This window comes from Barbus barbus (genome assembly GCF_936440315.1).
Source record: "Barbus barbus genome assembly, chromosome: 29".
NCBI lineage: Eukaryota > Metazoa > Chordata > Actinopteri > Cypriniformes > Cyprinidae > Barbus > Barbus barbus.
The window spans coordinates 490,484-517,319 of record NC_136757.1 but is presented as its reverse complement, the minus strand read 5'-3'; the positions used below and the strand labels follow the sequence as shown (position 1 = coordinate 517,319).

Here is a 26,836-nt window from a genome sequence, read left to right as displayed (position 1 = left end):
TCTGCATTGTTGATCGTCTTGCTGGCGCTGCACGCTGACAAGATAATCACCGTAGTACCTTCTACAATGAAGTGCTTTATTGCAGTGTAATGCAACCAAACGCATCTTATACGAGATGAATAATATGCATAAACCGGCTGAAATGCTTTGAAATCACTTGTGCCCTACCTGATTGGAAAAATCCAGTCTTTCCCTCTGCCTGTGTCAGTTTGAGTCTTGTTAAAGATTTAAATCCTGATGCTTTTCTTTCGGTCACAGATCATGAAAAGTGAAACTTAAATCTATAGGTGTGGTTGGATTTATTCACGCACGTTAAAATATTTATTTAAAGCGGTAACACTTTATAATAACGTCCAGTTATAAGTCATTTATAAGTGATTAGTTAATGATTAACTAATCATTTACAAAACATTCATAAGCGATTAATAAGTGATATGCTAACAATTTGTGTATGTTTTGTTAATTCATTTAAAAGTCATTTACAAGTAATTAGCTAATGATGAACTAATCATTTACAAAACATAACTATACATTCACAAATGATTAAGTAATATGCTAACGATTTATAAATCTGTCATAAGTTATCTTTATAAATAGCATCATGAAATAATTAAACACATCCTTAATGGTTAATAGTTACTAGTTAATATATTATTAATCACTTATAAATCATTGAAATGTCAACATTGTACTATTATCTCAATAAACATTATAAATCATTTACAAAGCTTTCTGCATCCCCTAATCTAAAGTGTAAACTACTCATCAGTTGTAAATGTTTTACAAACCATTAACCATTAAGGATCTGTTTGATTATTTCATGATGCTATATTTAAAGATAATTTATGACAGATTTATAAATTGTTAGCATATACTTAATCATTTGTGAATGTATAGTTATGTTTTGTAAATGATTAGTTCATCATCATCTAATCACTTGTAAATGATTCAAAACTTATTCTACAAAACATAGATAAAAATATTAACATATCAATTATTAATCATCTATGAATGCATAGTCATGTTTTGTAAATGATTAGTTTATCATTAGCTAATTACTTGTAAATTACTTTTAAATGAATTAACAAAACATACACAAATTGTTAGCATACCACTTATTAATTGCTTATGAATGTTTTGTAAACGATTAGTTAATCATTAACTAATCACTTATAAATTACTTATAACTGGACGTTATTATAAAGTGTTACCCAGTAGTTCTATGTGAAATCAGACATTTGAGCACCCCCATATAGCCAAAATGGCATGATCATAACACCCCGCGAATATTCGACTGTGAGATTGGGAGTTGAATCAGGCTCCTCCTATCAAAGCATCGAATCATCGACTATTCGGGGTCACCCCTATGATAGACACTGGCGTTTTACCTTAGACCCACCCTGAGTGAACTGGAAACAATCCGGCATTGTTTCGATGCCAGAGCAGGGGTAGACAAGAAAGTCTCCTAAATGATTGAGGTGTTTTGTTGTTGAATGTAATAATGAACATAGAAGTCGTCATTTACTTCCGACATCTGAAGACGTAGTGGATTACTTTTGTTTTTGAAGGGAATGCGCCCCTGATCTACCTAAACGTGTTTATGTTTGCGCGAATCATTCGTGATCCAGCTTCACCTACAGAAGAAGTGAGTAAAAGTTTTTTTTATTAATCTTTGCAAATCACCTTTCCTAATACTATGCTAGTTAGCAAGTTCTGCGGCCAAATGCGGTTAGAGTTTACAGTCTCAGAGAACTGCTCATCAACCCATGGAAGAAAGGAGCGAGGCGAGCAGAGCTCATTAGCATTTAAAGGGACATGCACCGAAATAGGTCGGTGTGAAAAGAGCAGTTTTTGACAGGGCAAAAAGGGTGTTTTTTTACACTACCATTGAGACATTTTCATTAAGACCCTAAATAATCATATCAACTTGTGAAAAATGGGCATCTGATGACCCCATTAAGAGTAAAAGGGCTGTAAAATGTATGACAATAATGATAATGTCATAATAAATATTACGTTGTAGCAAAATTAGCTCAAAAGGGGAATATTTATCATTAATTATAACGGGTTATAATTAATAATAAATATTTAGATTAGATCTTAGAATTAACTGTAGCAGAATCGATATTTCAATTATTTGATCTGTCCGTCTGTCACAAATTCAGCCTCTGTGGCTCCCTCCGATCACCACCAGAGGGAACCATCTCCTGAGTACTAACATCATCATTCGGACTCCATTTCCCATATCACCCCATTCCTGAGACTGATTACCTGCACAGGTGTTCCTCATCAACCAGCATATATAAACCATTCCTTCCCCTCTCTTAGTGCGAAGTCTTGTTCTTGCCCATGCAGACATTTCTGAGTGTTATTCCCATGTTTGAACTCCTGTTGCTGACCTGGACTGTTATATCGATTACGAACGAACTCTGCCTGCCTACTCTGACTCTGCCTGCCTTGTTGCCCTGCTCTATTCTCAGTCTGCCGCCTGCCCTGACCCTCAGCTTGAACTTGGTTTATGATACTGCCTTGTCTACATTGTGTCTACCGTCTGTGATTGACCTCTGCTTGTACGACTATTCTGTGGAACTAATAAAGCTGCACATGGATCTAAATGAAAATGGCTCCCCATTACAGAAGACTTTGCCCGAAATTGATCCAGCAGTATTCCACCATTTCACCACGGAGGTATCTGCTCAAGCTTCGATCCTGACCACCCATCAACAGCAACTCAATCACCTTACTTTGCTGACCGAAGAGATGCTACAAGCCATACGGGATCTACGCCGACAAACGCCTATAGCTCAAGCTCAAGCTCCAGCCTCAAGCTCACCTCCTCAAGCCCCGACTTCCTCCACATCCACCACCAGTCCTTGTCTGGCCTTCCCAGATAAGTTTGATGGTTCACCCACGAAATGCAAGGGCTTCCTAATGCAGTGCTCGATGTTTGTGAGTCAACAACCTCTGCTTTATCCCTCCGATGACAGTCGCATCGCTTTTGTCTGCTCACTTCTCACCGGAAGATCATTGGAATGGGCTACCGCTGTATGGAGTGAGAATCAGTCTGTTTTTCCCACCTTTTCTGTCTTTATTCAGCGGTTCAAGGAGGTATTCGAACACCCCGCTGGAGGTAAAGAGGCGGGTGAGCAACTGATCACACTACGGCAAGGTAAAAGTTCGGCAGCCGATTATGCACTCTCTTTCCGTACACTCGCAGCACAAACAAGATGGCCCGACGATCCTTTAAAACTACATTTTCGGAGGGGTTTCAATTCGGAGTTGCAAGCGGAGTTAGCCTGTCGAGATGAAGGCAAAACACTGGACCAATTCATCGACCTGGCCATTCGGATTGACAACCTTCTTCGTTCCCGCCGTCAACCCCGCTACTTCCCGGCTCCAGTCGAAACTCTAAGCCCATCTTCTGCTCCAGAACCCATGCAGGTCGGATTCACTCACCTCAGCGAGGAGGAGAAAGAAAGGCACATCCGCAGGAACTTGTGCTTATATTGCGGACTCGCAGGGAACATGAGGATTAACTGTCCCACACGTCCATCACGTAACCCTCCGACGGTGAGTTCCAATTTGAATTCCTCCACTGTATTAGAGATACCAGTCACCCTCTCTGTTAATGGACAAGTCACGGAAACAAGGGCTTTGATCGATTCAAGGGCTGCTGGAAATTTAATTGATGCTGATTTTGCCAAGTCTCACAACATTCCTCTTGTTACCTGTGTGTCTCATCTGGCAGTGGCAGCGCTAGACGGCCGGCCGCTGGGTTCGGGCCGAGTTCAGTTCGTTACCGAGGAGATTCAGTTAAGTGTTGGGGTGCTTCACACGGAATCCATCAAGCTGTTTGTCTTCTCGTCACCCCACACCCCCATCATCCTCGGATTACCCTGGCTCGAGAAACACAACCCTTCCATTTCATGGTCAGAAAGGCAAATCACGCAATGGTCTAAATCCTGCCAACAAGACTGTCTTCCAGCTACCTCAGCCAAAAAGATTACGAGCACACCCAAAACAACTCTTCCTACCGAATACCATGATCTCACAGAGGCATTCAGCCAGACCAAGGCCACTCAACTTCCACCACATAGGACTAGTGATTGTGACATCACCCTTCAACCCGGTTCACAACCACCCAAGGGGAGAATCTTCCTCTTTCTCAACCAGAGGCAGAGTCTATGAAAGCATATATCGAGGAGGAGCTCGCAAAGGGATTCATCAGACCATCCCCTTCACCAGCTTCAGCTGGTTTCTTTTTCGTTAAGAAGAAGGATGGGGGTCTTCGACCATGTATTGATTATCGAGGCCTGAATGACATCACCATAAAATTCCGTTATCCACTACCCCTAGTTCCGGCGGCCCTAGAGCAACTGCGAGAGGCAAAATACTTCTCCAAACTAGACCTGCGCAACGCTTATAATCTCATTCGCATAAAGGAGGGTGACGAGTGGAAAACGGCCTTCTCAACCACCACGGGGCACTATGAATACCTCATTATGCCCTTCGGGCTTGCCAATAGTCCTTCTGTGTTCCAGTCTTTCATCAACAACGTATTCAGAGACATGCTCAACCGTTGGGTCATTGTGTATATAGACGACATCTTGATTTACTCTAAGTCACTCGAGGAACATATCAAGCAGGTCCGAGCTGTCCTAAAATGCCTCATTGATCACCAACTTTGCGCCAAGGCAGAAAAATGCAAATTCCACCAAACATCTGTTTCTTTCCTCAGTTATGTGATCAGTTCAGGAGGGGTAGCCATGGATGATCAGAAGGTTTGTGCCGTTGTCGACTGGCCTCAACCAGCCACACTAAAAGAACTTCAACACTTTTTGGGCTTCGCTAACTTCTATCAGAGATTCATCCGTGACTTCAGCATGGTAGCAGGACCCCTTACATACACGACCAAGAAAGGTAATCAATGCCTCACATGGTCACCGGCAGCCCTTCAGGCCTTTCAGTCCCTCAAGGAACGTTTTATCTCCACTCCCATATTACATCTTCCCGATCCAGAACAAGAGTTCATTGTGGAGGTGGACGCCTCCAGCACGGGCATTGGAGCTATTCTCTCCCAACGTCAGGGCAACCCGCCTAAACTATACCCTTGTGCCTTCTTCTCCCGTAAAATCAATACTGCCGTGCAGAATTATGATGTGGGCAATTGGGAACTTTTAGCTATGAAGGCAGCCTTTGAGGAGTGGCGTCATTGGCTCGAGGGAGCTAAACAACCTTTCACCGTTCTCACCGATCACCGGAATCTGGAATATCTCAAATCCGCTAAACGACTCAATCATCGACTGGCCCGATGGGCACTCTTCTTCACAAGATTCCACTTCAAAATAACTTATCGACCAGGATCCCAGAACACCAAGGCAGACGCACTCTCCCGACTCCACAAATTCTCAACCCTGACTCCCGATCAAGAACGAATCCTGCCATCTTCCATCATTCTCGCACCGATTCAATGGGATATTATGACAGCGATTACTGACGCCCAGACCACTGAACCTCCACCTGCCGAGACCCCGCCTAATCTCACCTATGTCCCTCAGGCTTTACGGCAACGAGTCCTCAGTTTAGTACATGCAACCCCCAGCTCAGGCCATCCTGGTATTACAGCCACACTCCAACTTATGAGTAATCGATTCTGGTGGCCCTCCATTCAGTCTGACACAACGGCATTCGTGAAGAACTGTGAAATATGCAACATCTCCAAATCTCCTCATCAATTACCCGCTGGTCTGCTCCATCCACTACCCATTCCTCAACGTCCTTGGTCACACATCGCCATTGACTTTATAACAGATCTTCCACCCTCACAGGGCCACACCACCATCCTCACAGTCATTGACCGCTTCTCTAAGGCCTGTCGCCTCATTCCACTCCCAAAGCTGCCCACAGCATTCGAAACTGCCGAAGCCCTATGCAACTACGTGTTCAGATTCTACGGCCTTCCTGAGGACGTGGTCTCGGATCGAGGACCACAATTCACTTCGCGGGTATGGACCGCATTCTGCCAACAACTGAACATTAACGTGAGTCAACAAGAAGCTCAGTCGCAGGTACGTGGGTCCATTCAAAATCCTCAGACAAATTACTCCTGTTTCATTTCGTTTATCACTCCCTGCTCATTACCATATCTCACCCACTTTTCACGTCTCTTTGCTCAAGCCCGCTGGTGGTCCGAGAGGAGCGGCGGTCCAGGAGGAGGCTGGTGACCAGAGGGCTCCTCCCCTCATCATAGACGGCGAGGAGGCATATCGTGTCCGAGAAATCCTGGACTCTCGGTGCAGAATCCTTCAATACCTAGTAGACTGGGAGGGGTATGGCCCGGCGGAACGGTCATGGGTCAACTCGGACGACATCTTGGACCCATCTCTGACCACCGACTTTCACCGAGACCATCCGGATAGGCCGGCCCCAAGACCCCGTGGAAGACCACGGCGTCGGTCGCCTTTTCGCGTCAGGAGCTGCTCAAGGGGGGGTGGGGGGGGGGTGGGGGGGGGCTCTGTCACAAATTCAGAGGGAACCATCTCCTGAGTACTAACATTATCATTCGGACTCCATTTCCCATATCAGCCCGTTCCTGAGACTGATTACCTGCACAGGTGTTCCTCATCAACCAGCATATATAAACCATTCCTTCCCCTCTCTCAGTGCGAAGTCTTGTTCTTGCCCATGCAGACATTTCTGAGCGTTATTCCCGTGTTTGAATTCCTGTTGCTGACCTGGACTGTTATATCGATTACGAACGAACTCTGCCTGCCTACTCTGACTCTGCCTGCGTGTTGCCCTGCTCTATTCTCAGTCTGCCGCCTGCCCTGACCCTCAGCCTGAACTTGGTTTATGATTCTGCCTTGTCTACATTGTGTCTACCGTCTGTGATTGACCTCTGCTTGTACGACAATTCTGTGGAACTAATAAAGCTGCACATGGATCTAAATGAAAATGCCTCCCCGTTACACCGTCCACCGAGCAGACAATATAATTATTTATCAGTTCTAGGAAAGATTATTTTCCTGGCCAAGGAACAATAGCCTTCCTACTTATACCGTACTAGCAGTAGTTTAGCATGTAGCAAGGAGCAGCATTCAGTGACTTCGAATCGTGAGCAGAACACAGAGACAATCAATTGTGAATATAAGGGATTTAATAAATGAAACTATAACTAGCATACAGTTAAACTAAGCAAAACATACATATATATATATATATATATATATATATATATATATATATACACAGAATGAAGGAAAATCACAATTCACCTTAAAAAGGGGTTCAACCTTAAACACGCATCTAAATAGTTGTAAACGGTTACTTGCATTTGGTTTTATTGCTGAATTAGAGTCTTGATGCGGTAGACAAGAGGTTCTTGATGATTTCTTTAGGAGTGAGCTGAAGATTTTCCTCTGGTTCTTCTGAAGATAGGAAAGTCCACAGCAAGTCCACAAAGTTACTTGAAGGTAAAACTGCCAGAAGGTTAAACTCAAGAGGAGAGTTTGGAGCGTGTCCATCTCAAGAAGAAGAGTTTTGAGTCCCGATCAGTCTTGAGTTCTGAACTTTTGATAGTTCATAGCCACACCCACTTTTTGGGTGGATTGGCCAATCAGAGGCATGAATTTTTAGCTGGAGAAACTTTCTTTGTCTCCGTTTATGGACCATTTGCATTTTTATTGCTGGTTTGGAGAGTTGGTGCAGTTTTACTTTAAAGCATAGTACAAATTGTATGATGCATTTCATGACCACATCATGAATACATGAAGTACATCATTGTTTCGAGGAATAAAAAGAAGATCATTTTGATACAAAAAAAAGTAATTCCTAGACAATATTAAAGCAGAGATCCACTCATACACTTGAATATAGACATTTAAAGTCTAACTAATACAAATAAAGGGTTGTAACTAGGTTAATATAATAGAGGAATATACATACAACACATGCATATACCAGATACATTTATAACTGCTTAATTATGGCCTAAATAAAGAAAATGTCTTTGTGTGTGTGTGATTTGTATTTGGAATTGTGAAGACAGATCACTGGTCTAGTCAGGCCATTGGTGGCTGGCACAGGTGGTCATTCACTCCTCTTCGGAATATGCTTGAAGTTTGATTGGGAGACCAGAGAGGTGAGCTGCGTAGCATCTTTTTGATAGAGGGGACAAACCATTGGCAATTTAGCACCCATATAAATGTAAACGGTGAGGCCAGGTTGGTCATTTATATGCAAATGTAAAAAGGCTAAAAGGGTCTCTTAAAACAAAGTGTAATCAAGCATCAATGAGCCTACGCAGACACTATAACATAATGCCACAATGCAAAAAATCCTTGGTACTAAAATAGGATTAATTTAGGATTTATAAAACAGAATTTCACTTTTTGTTCAGTTCGTTTCCTGGATTAATTGATTGATGGATGGATTGATTTTCCAGAACTCTACTAACTCACAAAGTGTGAGTGACCACAAGCGTGAGACAGAGAACAGTTGAAATTTGATGCAAAAAAAGTAAGTGGGGCAAATGGAAAGCAGAGGAATGTGAGTGATGATTTAAGGGGCATGGGTTTGCACTCTCTCACTGATAAATCTGTTGTGGGTATGCTTTCTTGCTATTGGATCTGCACAAGGTTTCCACGGAGACTTGTCACTGCAGAGAGCTCCATGGCGACCAGAGCACGAGCACTGTTCACTGGAAAGAGACAAAGCCAGCATCCTGCTGTTAGTTTGAATGATTAATGTGTTCACGGTCAGTGAGAGCACTCCAAATGCTCAAACATCTTTGTGTGTTCCTGTGCAATGACAAGGAGGCTTTAAAGGTGGATGCACTACTATGTGTGCTTTAAAATCAATAAAATTGTCTATAAATTGATGCTAAAACTACGTTTTGTCTGTAGACATGGCTTGAGACCCTCGGTTTATGGGGTATTGATTATTGTTAGCCATGTGAAAATCTTAAATCTAGAGGGCATTCAGGAAACGATTGTGCTTTTCATTGGAACTACTGACCTGCTTATGTTTGTATTGATTTATTTTATTGTTAATATCCTTACGACTGTAAAGCAGCATATTCCATAGATGAACTTGTTTACTAGTAATGATGCATTTAACATAGCTGAACATCTCAGATGCTCTGTTTCCACAAATTGGACTAAATTATATGTAGATATAGACTGCTAAATATTAACTGGGCTCTTCAGAAAAAAAGGACCCTTCACGAACATATAAAGTAAACCCAGTGCGTATCATTTTGTCATTAACACATAGTGACGTGTAGCCATCACTAAGGCTTAATTATCAACTCAAATGCAGCAGCAGTAATTACAGCTGTATTATGAGGCGCTGTCATGTGTCGAGAGCCCACTCACCGTCACTGACTGACGCCAAGTGTGGGGGCTTGAATCATTTTCTCATCTTCATCATCGTCACTGAAAGCCTACATGCACTTTTTTGCTCTGGTCAGAAATGATTGAGATTGACAAGGAACTGGATTTGCTTGTGTGCCTGTCTTCGACTTTGAAGTTCATGAAATCAGTGTATTCACAATAAATGTAAGTATGTGTATTGTTTTATGGATTTTTTAACATGTAAAAATCGGCCTAGGCACATACCCTACACAAACACAGAAGAAAACGTTTGGTTGTTGTGCAGTCCTGTCCTGTTTCATCCAAAGCTGGATATGGCATATATATATATATATATATATATATATATATATATATATATATATATATACCTATGATGTCCCTGACTTCTATTGCATCTAACGATGCTCAGAAGAGGATGTATATAAAAAAAGTCAGGTTTTATTATGATAACATTGGAACTTTGACACAGTGATGCAATTTATTTGCGTAAACCTGATTGTTTACCAAACCTGTGCTGTTTGCCACCATGTTCATATGACAGGATATACACTTCTTGTTGTTTTGGCCCTCAGTCATGATTGCTGTTTACTGTATGTTTGTATTTGCATCTTCTCTTGTACGGTAAATGTACCCATACTAAGAACACAAATGTAAAATAAATATATGCTGTATGACTGCAGTATTGTGATGTTATAAAAAGTCTAAAAAGACATGAAGGTCAGCATCAGTCCTTCAGCTGAGAGCTTGCTCTAATGTTGCCTTTTACACAAATAAGAAATGTTCTCTTTCCTTCCTCACTCCCTCCCTCTCTCTCTCTCTTTCTCACTCCCTCCCTCCCTTGCTTTCTTTCTTTCTCACACACCCACACAGAAACAGTCAAATCCACTGGCAGAGTGAGAGCGAAGGATGAGGCATGACACATAAAAGAGAAAAGTGTTTATTTTCGCGTTGCTTTAGCACTGCGATTTTCTTTTTTAATCTATTTCTGGTTCTCACAGCTCTCAGGTTATTTTTTGGATGCTGATATGAAGATGCAGGTCTGTATGTCTTTCATTTTAATTTCTGTTGTATGTTTGCAGTGATATTATAGAAACAGGCTTCCAATGCCTATTTAAACATGCTCTCTACTTTATCCTCTAATGGGCTTGATGTAATAGCACGAAATTGGAAATCATTGTAGCTGTATGGTTTTCTTATCTCTGATCACTTTATTCAGACTCTTTCTTTTTCTCCTTGTTTTTCCTGTTGACGCGAAATACCAAATTAAGGTTCATGTTGTGTGCAAGTGAAGTGTGATGTCACAATGACGTCTTGTATGTTATAAGATTGTATAATGTGCTCACAGGTGCTCGGATGATCAAGGATTTGAATGATTTCGAATTTATGATGGGTTGATTTTTTTGCATGGCTGACATGTTTCTGCAGATATATAACATTAGTATTAAAAAGTACTTAGTACTTAGTACTTTTTTTTTTTTTTTTTACTTTCTCAGCACCATTCATCAAATGTGTGCTCAATACATTTTGATGCATTCAGATGGCTTTGTCTTGTATGTGCTGTGCAGTTTGAGATATTGTAATATCCACACAACAAAAACTGTTTATTTAGATTTTTTTTTCTGGAAAAAAAAATAGCAGTTTATGCACAATAAATTACATAACGATAGGAGTGTTATAATTGACTATAAGTACTTTTTTTTTTTGCCCAAAATTATTTTTCCTGAAAACTTAGAATCAGAATTTAGGTGGTCATCAAACTGTAACTGATAACTTTACCTATCTAAATTTTGTGTTTCGATTATGTTCATTGAGAACCCTCATTGCATTTACAGCAACGTTGCATTATCAGAAAATGAGTTGGCGTGTTAAATTTCCATGCAGGCAATTTCAATACATTGTCAGTGTGCGCACATTTATTAAGCATTTGGTCAGCTGCAACATAACTGAAACAACTTAATCATCACATACTGAATATCAACTGTAATGTATGTTTGTGAAATGAAAATGAAATCCATGCAAGTGTCTGTGATATTAGCATCTGTAACTGTGTAACGTGTTACATCTGCATTTCTCATTCCTGTCTGTCTGTGTCTTTCTGCAGTGGTTAATGGTATGAAGTAATGATATGGCGCTGGATATGGAGAGGACGGTCTCTAAAATCATGTTTGACTTCCAGAGGAACTCAACTTCTGATGATGACTCTGGCTGTGCACTAGAGGAGTACGCCTGGGTGCCACCTGGCCTCAAACCTGAACAGGTAGGTTCATGTCAGCATGCCCGTCTTTTTCAACTGAAGGATGGTATTCCATAAGCAAAAGGCTAAAGGCGAAAAATGTTGGGCTTTAAAGTTTTGGTTCTGTCATTAATTTGGTATTATATATAATAATTATATTATAATAATACTATAATATAAAATTATATAATCACATTTTCATAATTATAGAATTATTTGTTTGCTTTACATTATTTGTTCATTTTGTAAGGCCTCTTTTGTAAGCATAAGCAAAATATATATATTTTTTATTTTAGAATGAAATATGACAAGGACATATTCTGACAGATTTCATTAGATTCATTCATAGAGATTTAGATATATATATATTTTTTATAAATAATTATGAGAGGAGTGCTCTTTTTTCACTGGAGCACCTGCCCCCCAAATGTCTGTGCACAACCCTGTTTGTGTGTGTGAGAGAGAGACATATATTTTTATGCTTTGGCAATGCTATAATACAAATGTTGTGCCAATAAAGCAACTTAAACTTGAACTTATAAGGGAGAGAGAGAGAGAGACAGAGAGAGAGAGAGAGAGAGAGAGAGAGAGAAAGAAAGAGAAAGAGAGAAAAAGAGAAAGAGAGACTTACAGGTTCATTCTGTGACATGAGCCATTTCCTTTCCATCTGTTCAACCATGAAATGTTCATCAGCAAATCAGGCATGCTCAGCGATCCTCATCTGTCTCTATGTCTCTCTCACAAGCACAAATAATGAAGCTGCATACTGTTTAATATTAACATTTAAAATGTTTAATTACCTTCACTAACACTATGCACTATAGGGCAGTTACATCAATCATAAAATCAGTATCACAAAATTAATATTACCATTTTTCAAAATCCATTTACTTTGCAAAAACTATTGCTTAAATAATACTTTGAGAAGTTTTAATGTAAAGATTAATGTAAATTACATTTTGAATAAAGAAATGTGAAATTGGGTAACATGAAATTATCCTAATAAGTGAATCATAGAATCATTCATTCATTAAAAAAAAGCTCTCCATTAAGCTGGCTGTATTGATGTTTTAATAGTGGTTTAATTTCACAACGGACCATAAGTTATTGTTTTATCTTACCTAAATGTCAAAATTGGTACAATAATAGATACATCCTGAATATATCTTTATACAAAAAATATTAACACTGAACATGTTTTTGCATTATCATGGGTCATGCTTTGTCCTATAAGGAAAATTAAACATGGTATTATTAGGCCTATGGTAAAAGTAGCCATGTTTTTTGGTTTTTTTTTTGGCAGACTGATTACCAATTGTATAACCAGAGTTTTACCACAAATACCATGGTGAACTATATAGTGTAAAACCATTGTTAATTTTTGTTTACCATGGTTTAACTATAGTAACCATGTTAGTTTTCGTTGTGTTGTTTTCTGCCTTATCTCCCTCTAAACCTGTTATAAAACGATGTGAATATTGTTTTGCTAATTTCCTACTCTTTACAATAGTAATTATGTCCTTTTGGTAATTTTGCAGTAATTAATTGACTGCTATTGCTAACATTTGCTAGCAGTCTAATGTTTAACTAAGTAAACAAATACAAAACTACAATACAACAAAACTACAATAGTCTATTTACAGATGTACATAAAAAGTGTCAGCACTTGAAGTCCTGAACAGGATAGTTTTGCCTCTCTGCTCCACCTGATCGCTTCCACTCCATTCTAGGGTCTCGCATCCTTCTGGCGGGCGCGCGGATGCGTGGAGCGTGCGCGAGGCGAAGCGCGATGCTAGTCACGACTAACCAATTCTTGATTTATTATTTTAATTTGTGTTTTTAAAAAAATTATATTATTGAAAGGCGAATTCGGAAATATTCACTTTAGTACATTCGGCAGGCAACAAAAACAACAAAAATATGTAGGGCAGCGGGCCAAATTGGCTGCCAGGCCACCGGGAATTCTCTCGGTGCTCCCCGATGGCCAGTCCGCCCCTGAATGTCCCTCTCTATTGGCAAACATAATTAAAACTCACTTGCACTGATAGACACCATAATCATATTCCACCAGTTACCATATTTGCCATACCACCTTGTTCTAATGAGCTTATGTTAAAAAAAAAATATAATAATAATAACCACGGCATATAGTGCTTCTTACAGGGTGTAGGGGGTCTGGATAGAGGTAGTAGCTTTGCTGCTGTTTGCTCACCTACTTGGTGCAACACTGGTCCTCATCCATCTCCTAATTCTCTCACATGCTGGCTGCAAGTGCCACAACTTGGTAAACCGCCTCAGCTGGCGGGCTAAACCACGCGAGGGGATGGTGTTCACACTGCACCACTAGGCGGATTATCTGCTTTTGGTTGCCTACGGCTAAAGGGCGAAGGAGATCATGGGCTTATCCAACGGCTGAGTGTGGGGGAGTAAACCCTCCAAATCAGGAGTGGAGCCCCGAAGGCGGACAGCTGCCTGCATTAACGCACTGTTCCAGCAGCTCCTGCAGCCGAGCTGGTGCCAAACGTATTGCTCTGCATTCCTTTGGACTACATACTGTAGGTGAGGCTGAGAGGGGGATCTTGATGACTGGGCATACAAGGATCTCCATACACTCTGCCCAGGCTTGCGCCCCGGAGAGGTCACTCCAGTGCCGTTGTTCCAGCGACAACACAACACGGGAGACAGCAGTTACGAGTTATAAACCCAGAGCGGATTGGCGTAAGCTCGGGTGCCACGGGTTGTCTCCGACGGTGGGCGGGATCATCGTGTCCCACTGGTCAGCTAACACCCGCCTTAAGCTGGGCAGCCCCCAGTCAGTAAGGTGCTGACCCGCCACAGTCTGCCTGCTTCAATGGGTGCTTGGAGCTTAGGGAAACAACCGAAAAGCAGACTGCAAAACCTGCACCAGGCAAAACAAGAAGAAAAAACAAACAGCCAGCCCTGCGGCTGGCAAGTTGGAATGTCAGATCCATGTGCCCTGGCCACTCTGACAAACTACAACAAGTTGATGACGCCAGGAAGACAGTCATCATCAACCGTGAGTTGAAACGACTGGACATCGACATTGCTGCCCTACAGGAGACCAGACTACCTTCCAATGGCAGCCTCAGAGAGCAGGACTACACATTCTTCTGGCAGGGAAATGAGCCTGAGGAGCCTCGGATTCACGGCGTTGGATTTGCAGTGAGGAACTCCATGCTGTCCTCAATTGAGTGGCCTTCTGGAGGTACGCCCAGAATCCTCTCTCTTCACCTCTCTACCTCTTCAGGCCCAGTCAATATCCTGAGCATCTATGCTCCTACACTCCGCTCCTCAGCTGAGACAAAGGACAAATTTTATGAAAAGCTCAAGACCACCATCAAAGAGATCTCTACCACAGAACACCTGTTCCAACTCGGGGACTTCAACGCTCGGATCGGAGCTGACCACAACTCTTGGCCCCGTTGCATCGGCAACTTTGGCATTGGCAAGCTTAACGAAAATGGACAGAGACTGTTAGAACTTTGTTCGTACCATGACCTGTGCATTTCAAACACGTTTTTCCTCAACTAAACCCTGCCACCGAGTGTCCTGGCGTCACCCCAGGTCCTGTCACTGGCACCAGGTGGATCTTGTCATTACCAGAAGACCCCTGCTGAACTGCATTCTCACTACCCGCAGCTACCATAGCGCCGACTGTGACACTGACCACTCACTGGTTGGGAGTAAGGTACGCCTTTACCCCAAGCTGATCCACAACTCCAAGCAGAAAGGACGGCCACTTATCAACACAGCCCTGACATCAGTCCCAGATGTTTGCACACGCCTTGCCAGTGCCATTGAAGAGGCCCTTAAGGACTGCCTAGACAACAGCGCTGAAGAGAGATGGAGCCACATCCATGACGCCATCTACAACTTGGCCATGACAACCTTCGGCAAACGGGTGAAGAAAAATCAAGACTGGTTTGAAGCAGGAATAATCGAACTTGAGCCAGCCATCATATCTGCACTCTGGGTGGCCAGAAACTACGCTCAGCGGATTGCCAGGAAATGCGCTAACGATTATTGGCTTAACCTCTGTCAGAGCATTCAGCTCTCTGCAGACTGTGGGAACATCCGCGCCATGTATGAGGGCATGAAGAAGCATTTGGCCCAAGCACCATCAAGATCGCTCCCCTGAGGTCCGCTACAGGCGACGTCATCACTGAAACTGTAATGGAGAGCACCACCCCCTTGCCCGAGATGAAAGAACTTGATGCTCTGCCCACTGTAGACGAGCTCAGCAAGGCCATTGACTCTTTAGCATGTGGCAAAGCTCCAAGCAGTGACGGCATTCCCCCAGAGGTCATCAAGGCTGGCCAGAAGAGTGTCCTCCTCGACCGCCTCCATGAACTCTTACTTCAGTGTTGGGAAGAGGGAACAGTTCCTCAGGACATGCAAGATGCCAACATCATCACGCTCTACAAGAACAAAGGAGACCGCAGTGACTGTAACAACTATCGTGGCATCTCCTTGCTGAGCATTGTGGGGAAGGTCTTCGCCCGTGTGGTGCTAAACAGACTCCAAGTGCTGGCTGAACGCGTCTATCCAGAGGCACAGTGCGGCTTCAGATCCCAGAGATCAACGATCGACATGATCTTCTCACTGAGACAGCTGCAGGAGAAGTGCCGGGAGCAGAGACAGCCACTCTACATCGCCTTCATCGACCTGAGCAAGGCCTTCGACTTGGTCAGCAGGAAAGGCCTCTTCACCCTACTGCACAGGATCAGATGTCCCCCCAAACTTCTGAAGATGGTCACGTCCTTCCATGATGAAATGAAAGGAACCGTCCAGTATGATGGCTCATCTTCAGAACCTTTGCCGATCCGAAGCAGCGTGAAGCAAGGCTGTGTTCTCGCCCCCACACTCTTCGGCATCTTTTTCTCCCTGCTGCTGCGCCACGCCTTCAGTCAGTCCGAAGATGGTGTCTTCATCTGCACTAGGAGCGATGGCAACCTTTTCAACCTTGCACGTCTGCATGCAAAAACCAAGGTGCGCAGGGTCCTGATTAGGGAGATGCTGTTTGGTGATGATGCCGCCCTGACTGACCATACCGAGGAAGCACTACAGTGTCTCACCAGCAGCTTTGCTCATGCCTCTGATGAGTTTGGGCTGACCATCAGCCTGAAGAAAACAAACGTCATGGGCCAGGATGTCCCATGACATGATGTCCGCATCTCCATCGGCGATCACACCCTTGAGGTGGTGGACGACTTTACATATCTTGGCTGCAGCAACCTCTCTCTGGACAACAAGCTGAACACCAGAATCAGCAAGGCATCAATAGCAATGGCCCGCCTGACCAAGAGAGTGTGGAACAACAGCATGCTCACCACCTGCGCTGCCTGAGGGCATCACCTGGCATGACCGTGTCCCAAACACTGAAGTGCTGGCCCAGGCAAAAACATTCAGCATGCACGCACTCCTTTCACAAAGACGCCTACGCTGGCTTGGTGATGTCTGCCGAATGCAGGATGGCCGGATTCCGATGGACATCATGTATAGTGAGCTCGCCTCCGGTACCAGACCAACAGGCAGACAGCGCTCCGGTACAAAGACGTCTGCAAGCGTGACCTGAAAGCCGGAAGCCTGAATCCCGCAGACTTGGAAGCTGCCACCGCAGAACGTATCAGATGGCGGCTCGCCGTAAGGACCAGCATAAAACTGAGCGAGGGAAAGAGAGAGGACCAGTGGGAGGAGAAGAGGCAGCGCAGACAGCAGAGAGCAGAGCCAGTGCCCACAGAAGCAGTCATAAGCTTCACCTGTAGCAACTGCAACAGACTCTGCCGCTCTCGTATTGGACTGTTCATCCACAGTAGGCACTGCAATTCCACAACAGACTGACTCGGGCGCAGATACTCCATTGTCTCCCGAGACAGAAGGATGCCAGAGAAACAGGTTTTTTTTTTTTTTTGTAACCCAACAAACACACTTTGTCATTCATAAAACAAAGACCTAAAAACGCTAACAACAGGTATAATACAGTGTTTTCTTTTGTAAAATTTATTTACAACACATGAATGACACACTCTACTGTTCAGAATCCACTGCCTTATGTTACATGTTTATGTTACAGTACAAACCTATTCCTAATTGTTTTAATAATATTACATTTCTTACATTTGGAATACATGTCAATGTGATATTGCTGTCTTTTTTTTGTAGTTCTGCAGTATGTTAGGTTTTTTTTTGGGGGGGGGGGGGTCATGTAATTTGAAAGATCATTGAAAGTCATTGAGTGTATTAGTGCCAAAGCAATTATAAATGATCCACAGTTCAGAGTTGTTTCGAGTATTTGTTTTGTTTTGTTTTGTTTTTTGTTTGTTTGTTTTATTGTTTTGTTTTTTGGAACCTGGCATGTTTTCTCCTATAGTTTGATTTGCTTTGGCATACATTTAAACAATCACATGCTTCACCCACCAACTCAGCAGTTCGCTTGTGGTAAGAAATCAATCAAACTTAATGGATAAATGAATCAAGATGTATCATGATTCATAATGGAAAATGTGTTACATAAAAAGTAGCAGTGTCTGATTCTATGGGTGAGCATATTACTTACCACAGACGAAAACCAAAGGGCATCTCTTCTCATTGCAATCTTACCTGAACACAACCACCAGCTCAATCGCCAACAGTAGTAATGGACGAGGTCTTGTGCCAGCTGCACCAGCAGGCCTCCTCAGCTCAATTGTCTCCATCTGTGCACCCCTCATATTTCTCCAGTTACAGTAAGCCATCGCACCACTTTTCTCAGAAAGTTTGACAGTTCACCTGGCCAATGTCGAGGGTTCCAACTTCAATGTTCTGTTTACATCTCCCTGCAACCATAAGAATTTGCTGCCAAAAAAGTAAAGGTACCGTTAATCTTCTCTCTGATTTAAGTAAAATGACTGGACTGGGCACACGCCATTTAAGAGTAAGACACTGCAATTCTGTCCTCTCTGGATTATTTTACGTTGCTCTTTTGGGAGCAATTTGAGAGGGGGTGATCAAGAAGGAACAGGACTTTTCAGCAAGGGAGTGCTACCACTAAAGATTATGCGCTAACTTTCTCCATGTTAAAAGCACAGAGTGGTTGGCCCAATAATTCTCTGCAAAACAATTCACTGCCAGGGTTTGTCCCACATCCGCCAAGCTGAGTTAGCCAGTCAGGATGAAGAGCTATCTTTGGAACAATTGTGGCCTGCGCATGATGCTGGTCTTTTTCTTTGGTTCATGCCCGAGATGTCTGCTTCTGCCACTCCACAACACCCTCATAAGGCAAATTTACAACAGTAGTTTTTCCTATTAAAATCTCTTATGACTCTTGTCAAATTAATGTCCAAGATTCAGTTGATAGCGTAATTGCAACATAATTTACATTTACATTTAGTCATTGAGCAAACGCTTTTATTCAAAGCGACTTACAAATGAGGACAATGAAAGCAATCAAAATCAACAAAAGAGCAATGATATGCAAGTGCTATAACAAGTCTCAGTTAGATTAACGCAGTACATATAGCAAGGTTTTTTTGTTTGTTTGTTTGTTTTTTTATTATATAATAAAAAGAAAACAGATAGAATAGAAAAAGAATATAGCAACCTAGTGTTAGAGGCCTTTTTTGCTTTTGTTAATTGTATAATACATAAAAAGAAAACCAATAGATAGATTACAAAAAGATTAAAGACTCTAGTGTTAGTTTTTTTTTTTTTAACAAGCTGTTAGTAAATGAATAGAGTGCAAGTCTAAAAGGGGCAATTTTTTTTTTTTAAAGAATAGAATTAGAATAGAGAGGGCTAGTGTTATGGAGCCGATGAGACGTGAGAAAACTCGGAATGGCTCCATGATGTAGCTATCGCTAGGAGAGTACTCAATACTCGGCTAAACAATACTCGGCGACTTGAGCAGGATCTGAGTGAGTGTAAAATAGTGTGTGTGTGTGTGTGTGTGTGTGTGTGTGTGTGATTGGTTGCAGGTGGATCCAATCAGTGCAATGGAACATGGGAAATGTAGTCCAAGTTGATGTGTAACAGTCTGTGTGGTGTCAGATTCAATATAATGGGCAATCAGCTGAGACGTGACGTGACTCTGAATGATCAGCTGTGACTTGACTGGAATCATGACAATGACAATCAACGATGACTTGACTTGACTCATGACGAGCAACTGTGACTTGACTGGACTTATAAAGATCAGCAGTGACCTGACTTGACTCATGAATGGCAGAAATGACATGCCAAGGTGTTGTTGTGGCAGTCATTTTGCGAATGGCCTCTGCTGTCGCCACCATTTCACGAGTGGGTTGAATCACCGGAGTAGTGATCAGTACACTTCAGTGTTCCGGAGACTGTGGTTGACTAAACTTCGCCATTACCGACACTGGCGCAGTGTCGCATTCCTCCTCTGTAAAACCCACAGTAAAAGACGAGCCGACAGATAACAGAGCATAGTCTAAAAACTCAATCAACGATGACCGGGGACCCTCATGGAGAAGTTTAGACTTAAGAGGTTTATTCATACCTGCAAACTTGTCGCTTTTCGGCGACAATCGCAGCTTTTATTGTCAATTGGGTCATTCACGTGAATCGTGTAGAACCGGAGAGTTTTTTTAGGGGGGGGGGGGGTCTTGCGTTAATTGACATCTGGGCCGATCGGAATCTCTACTGAGCTCGCGCCTGTCAAGAGAGGGAGGTGGGGGTGGGCTTGTGTGCCATGTAGGCCATTGTTGGACAATTCTTATAAATGACATTTTTTCTGGACCAATCGGAATCTCAGCGCTTGGTTCAGGATCTTGAAACACACTGCCATCTGTGTTCGCGCCTGTCAAGAGACACCTGACCTAATGTGGAAACTCTGATGGAAATTGAATTCAAGGTAAATCAGTCTTTTTGGAGCTAAACAACAGATATTTGTTTGCTTAAGTCAAATAACGTCAGCTAAGTTAGCGTTTTTTTTTCATACAGTTAGCCTATGCTTCGAGCAAAATGCTTAATAGCAAGCAATACAAGCGGATCCAATGCTGGAATTTCCATTAGCAAGATAGCAAATTTTCTAGCCATCTAACATTATTAGCTAGTTGTAATGTTAATTCCTGCATTGTCTGACAGTCTTGCTAACTAAAGTTAACCATTTAGCTTGCAACCTTATCATTAGCCCCTAACTTAAGCCAGGTGCTCTGCCCTGAGTTCTGGCTACTACTCCAATTCTGAGCTACCCTGATTAACGACACGTTATGGAGGTTGTCGTGTGCGCAGCAGTCATTCAAGTCAGCTGGATGTAGCCCTACTTTTAAAGCGTTTTTGATGTGTTGATGTGGGTAGATGTGACTGTTTAGACAACAGCTGATGCGAGAGTAATACAGTGTAACAAAGCAATTTGACGTCTTGTTGCATTGGATGCGCCGCATTACTTGTAAACAATGTCTATTTAGAATCTGGCGAACGTGCAAGGCTAATGCGTTCACAGTGTCGGCGTCGCCCATTCTGCACCCCCCCCCCCCCCCCCCCCCCCCCAAACACTATCACCTTTTTTTCTCTGATGAGTTTGCAGGTCTGTTTATTAATGCCATTACAAAAAAAAAATCCATTAATACCCAATCAGAGAGGTTTGAATAATGAGCGATGGCTAAAAATTCCTGAGTATAGCTATCAAGAGATTGTATGCCCTGCTTAAGGGTTAATATTAATCTGGTGGTGTCCATACCTAGCCATTGTCCATTTCCATTGGAAAAGCTGTTGGATCCTTGTGCAGCCGAGTATTCTGTTACGAGCCGACGAGACGTGAGGCGTGCGGATCCATATGCAAGCTTTTATTAATAAACATGGTAAACACAGGCAGGGTCGAACAACAGCAAACTGGTATGGCACGGGCAATACACATGAGTAGTCCAGTGAATAGACGTGGTCGATCGGTGGCGAACATAATCCATTGGGCAAAACAAAGAGAGATAATCCTGCTACACAAGCAATGGTCCAGGCAGGAGCAAACAGAGTCCAACCGACAATACAAGAGAGAGATCAAAGGCAGGCTATAAATTACAGGGCAGGCGGAGATTGCACAGAAACGAGATACACAGGCTAGGATCAAGACACAAATGACTCAGGCAATAAACAGGCTAAACTAGACTTTAACTCGGAATAGCAAGAGCAGAAGACCACTAGGAGAGTGATAAACGCTAAACAATACTCGGCGACTTGAGTAGGATCTGAGTGGGTGTAATATTGTGTGTGTGTGAGACTGGTTGCAGGTGGATCCAATCAGTGCAATGGAACATGGGAAATGTAGTCCAGGGTGATGTGTAACAGTCTGTGTGGTGTGAGAGTCAGTATAATGGGAGAGCGACCTCTGGTGGCAATCGGGCAGAAGGCCATGGACTGGATTCGTGACAGCTAGAGTTAGAGGGTCAAATAAAGATGGATGCGGTGTTTTTAACGATTGTTGAAGATGGCTAAGAACACAAGCTTCTAGAGGCTCATAAGTCTGAAGTAATGAATTTAGGTAAAGGGGTGCAGAGCCAGTGGTGGTTTTGTATGCAAACATTAATGCCTTGGATTTAGGGGTGGGCGATATGGAAAAAATATCATATCACGATTTTTTTTTAGAAATATCACGATTCACGATTTTATCACGATTCTTTGTCATGTTGGTTTTACAAGTTGTCTGAGCATTACAGCCAAACTAGAAAGACAAAGCCTTTCAAGGTAAAAAAAAAAAAAAAAGACATGGCAGATATTTAGGCCAAAGTGGGCGAAGATAAAAATCTTTGTCATTATTTTATCTTTCTTATTAAAAAATAAGAACAAAGATACACATTACAAATACACATAATATACAAATAAAACAAACAGTGCTTTATGTTCAGGTACAATAGGTGTATTTAGCAGAGCATTCAATGAAATTAAATGAACAAATATAAAAATAAAACACTACATAAACTGATTCCTAAAGCAACTGTATTAAAGTTTTTCAGTCAAGAATAGTGAGTGATTTTTCTCTTTGCGTTTTGTTATATGGAGGACCAAACCTGCATAAATTAAATATGAATGAATAAATAAATAAATGTGATAATAGGAAAATAAATAAATGAATAAACGACAAATAAATATGATTAATTTCTAATAAAATAAATTTTCCCCCCTTAATTTATTTTCTGCTTTTATACATTTATAAAAAAATGTTTTAACTTTTATTTTTTCACTAATTCTTTTTTAATGTATTTTTATTATTTATACATTTATTTTGAGACTTATTTATATATCGTCAGAGTCAGACACCCAGAGGATGGTTGGTTTCTAGTCTAATAACTGGGTGTCATCACCCTAGGGTCTGACGTCGATGGTTCTAGGCTTCAGCTTCCTGTTTTTATTTCTGGAAAATAATTAAAATATTTCGGCACTAATGCGAATAACGTTTGGTGAAAATAACTTACAACTCTCCAGCTGATCTGCCACATCCCATAGCAAACTGGACAATGAATTACTACTTGCCGCTATTTTCTTTGAAAACTCATCTCTATCGCTTAGCTGGGCTGACGATGCGACACGTGAGCTCTCAACCAATGATGCACTGAAGCTACACAAGGACCACCTTCCTCATTTACATGTTACACACGGAAAAGTACAAATAAATGAATAAATAAATACATGTGGGAATAAATCATTCTAAAAAAAATTCATGCATAAATATATAAATAAATCTCAAAATAAATGTATAAATAATAAAAATACATTAAAAAGAATTAGTGAAAAAATAAAAGTTAAAAAAATGTTTATATATGTATAAAAGCTGAAAATAAATTAGGGGGGGGGGTTATTTTATTTCAAATTAATCATTTATTTTATCAAGTCGTTTATTCATTTTCCTATTATCACATTTATTTATCTATTTATTCATTAATATATTCATATTTAATTTATGCAGGTTTGGTCCTCCATATTGTTAGCGTTAAATGGATAGTTCCCCCAAAAATAAATATTCTGTCATCTGTCTGTCAATTCTGTCATAATGTTTTATTTTTATACCATAATTTACTCAAAAGTTGTTTTAAGCCTGAATGAGTTTCTTTCTTCTGCTGAACACAAATGCTATTTTGAAGAAGGTGGAAAACCAAACAGTTGCTGGTCCACAGTGACTTCCATTGGATTTTTCTTTCCTACTATCAAAGTCAATGTGGACCAGCAACTGTTTGGTTACCCTCATTCTTCAAAATATCTTATTTTGGGTTCAGCACAAGAAATTAATAGAGGTTTGGGGCAACATGTGAGTGACTAAATAATGACAGAAATTAAATTTTAGGGTGAACTATCCCTTTAATGACAGTCGACAGCATGTTTAGTGTACTGTCCCTTTAAGAGCTGCATGCATCTAATATAGAGGCACACATCTGTTTCTCTCTCAACTATTTACTTTTATTTTAGAGATAACCAACTGAGACTGTATGTAAACCTTGTGTGTTTTGACAGTATTAGCGCAAAAAAATAAGTTAGTTGAGTAATCAGGTGCTGTTAGACAGGGTTTTTAGTGCGCACGCTTCAGGTGTATGCTCTTAGAAAAAGCGCAAATTAAACATTTAACCAGCAAGGCTTGTGTGCAAATAATGTACTTTTGCGATCGTGAATAAGTGCGGTGTCCTGTCAGAGTAACTCTACTGCTGTATGTTGTGTTGTACAGTACATAGAGACGGCGGCGCCAGAACTGCAGCTGATAGAATGTGCTGTAGCACGATACTACGATATTTCTTCAAAAGCAGACCGTGGAGACATTTTTATCGTCCACGATCAAAAATCGGCATATCGCACACTCCTACTTGGATTTTATGCGAGTGGCTGTTAGTAGCCAGCGCAAATTGATAAACAGAAGTGTGACATGCATTCTTTTCGCTCAGTAAAAATTATCTTGCTGCCGCATTCTGGATTAATTGTAAAGGTTTGATAGAACTGGCTGGAAGACCTGCCATGGGAGCATTGCAATAGTCCAGCCTGGACAGAACAAGAGCTTGAACAAGGAGTTCTGAAGCATGTTCTGAAAGAAAGGGCCTGATCTTCTTGATGTTGAATAAAGCAAATCTGCAGGACCGGGCAGTTGTAGCAATGTGGTCTGAGAAAGTCAGCTGATCATCAATCATAACTCCAAGGTTTCTGGCTGTTTTTGAAGGAGTTGTGGTTGATGTGCCTAACTGGATGGTAACCACAAACAGTTCTGTCTTGGCAAGGTTTAGCTGAAGGTGATGGTCCTTCATCCAGCAAGAAATGTCTGTTAGACAAGCTGAGATGCGAGCAGCTATCGTCGGATCATCAGGATGGAATGAGAGGTAGAGTTGAGTGTCATCAGCATAGCAGTGATATGAAAAGCCATGTTTCAGAATGACAGAACCTAGTGATGCCATGTAGACAGAGAAGAGAAGTGGTCCAAGAACTGAGCCCTGAGGCACTCCAGTAGCTAGATGTTGCGACTAGGACACCTCACCTCTCCAAGATACTTTGAAGGACCTATCTGAGAGGGAAGACTCAAACCACTGGAGTGCAGTTCCTGAGATGCCCTTTCTCAATAGGGTTGACAGGAGGATCTGGTGGTTAACCGTGTCAAAAGCAGCGGATAAGTAATGAAGACTTGGAATCCGCTCTTGCCAGTCTTTGGGCTTCAACAACTGAAAGCAAGGCAGCCTTGGTTGAATGTCCACTTCTGAAACCAGACTAGTTGCTGTGCGAGAAAGGCAAAGACTTGGTTGAACACAGCTCGTTTAAGTGTTTTTGCAATGAAAGGAAGAATGGAAACCAGTCTGTAGTTCTCTAAAAGAGATGGGTTAAGGGTGGGTTTCTTAAGTAGTGGGGTTATACGAGCCTGTCTAAATGCTGAGGGAAAACACTAGTGTGAAGGGATGTATTAATGATGTGAGTGAGTGCAGGTACAACCGCAGGAGAAATGGTTTGAAGGAGATGAGATGGAATAGGATCAAGCAGACAAGTAGTAGGATGATTAGAAAGGATGAGTTTGGAGACTTCTGCCGAAGAGAGTGAAGAGAAGGATGTGAACGAGTGTATGTTTGCTGGTAAGATGTGCTTAGCAGATTGTGGTGTGGAAAATTGTGCACTGATGGATTTAATTTTATTAATGAAGAACGTAGTAAAGTCGTCAGCTGTTAGAGTTGGTTGATGAAGGAGGGAGTAGGAGGACAAAGGAGGGAGCAAAATGTTTTAAAGAGCATGCAAGAGTTAGACGAATTGATAATTTTGTTATGATAGTATGTCCTTTTAGCAGTGGGGACATTAGCAGAGAAGGAAGAGAGGAGTGACTGATACACATTAAAGTCAGTAGGATTTTTTTATTTGCACCATACCCTTTCAGCAGCCCTGACCTTAGAACGATGTTCGCAGAGAACGTCAGACAGCCAAGGGGCAGAAGGGGTGGTACAGGCTGGCCTGGAAGACAAGGGGCAGACAGTGTCTAAACAAGATGTAAAAGTGGAGCAGAAAGTATCAGTAGCACGGTTAGCATCAAGAGATGCTTACTGTTTAGGGGAAGGAAGCGAAGATGAAACCATAGCAGATAGCCTGGAGGGTTAGAAAGAGAGTAGGTTACGTCTAAAGATAACATGTGGAGGGGTATGTGTTGTGTCAGGAACCATGCTGAGGTTAAGAGTGAGGAGGAAGTGATCCGAGGTGTGCAGTGCATACCTGTCAACACTCCTGTTTTTCCCGGGACTCTCCCGTATTTCACACCCATCTCCCTCCCGTTTTGTTAAACTCCCGTAATTTGTATGGCCCAAATCTAGTTATATGAATAATCACATTAATATTTTATTCCAAGGTTGTACAGTTGCCAGATCTTGTATGAAACGCATCACCCAACGCATCACCTAACACAATCGACACAATACACAAATTTCAAGCCATTTGTGACCTCAACCTGGCAACCTACAACCCATTTGCGCTGTAGATTTCTCCTCAAGTAGTAGGCGCGGGAAGTTGAATCTACAATCAGTGGTAGAAATGAGAAAAATATTTGTGTAAATTTAACAACAGCTGGACGGAAGAATATAATTTCTTGTCTCGAAGCCATGTAAACAACGCCCACGTCTTTTCAAAGTGTGTCGCACTAATTTTAATATCGGACACGGTGGGAAAAACTACATATGTCAGCATATTAAATCACAGTGGCACATTCGTGCAGCCGAGGCACAGAAGGGCAACACATAGACTATTAACACACAATGTTAATGTTATGTATGTAATG

At 41.8% G+C, this 26,836-nt stretch overlaps 1 protein-coding gene across 1 annotated transcript in view; it reads left to right on the top strand.

Moving 5' to 3' along the window:
• Positions 1 to 11,499: 11,499 nt before the first annotated feature.
• LOC306848941 (prickle-like protein 2) overlaps positions 11,500 to 26,836 on the top strand; it is a gene marked incomplete at both ends in the record, with an annotated part of 52,291 nt that continues 36,954 nt past the window's right edge. Inside the window, one exon of the mRNA XM_079383732.1 lies at positions 11,500 to 11,631. Coding sequence (XP_079239858.1) covers positions 11,500 to 11,631 — 132 coding nt within the window. The remainder of the gene's footprint in view (positions 11,632 to 26,836) is intronic.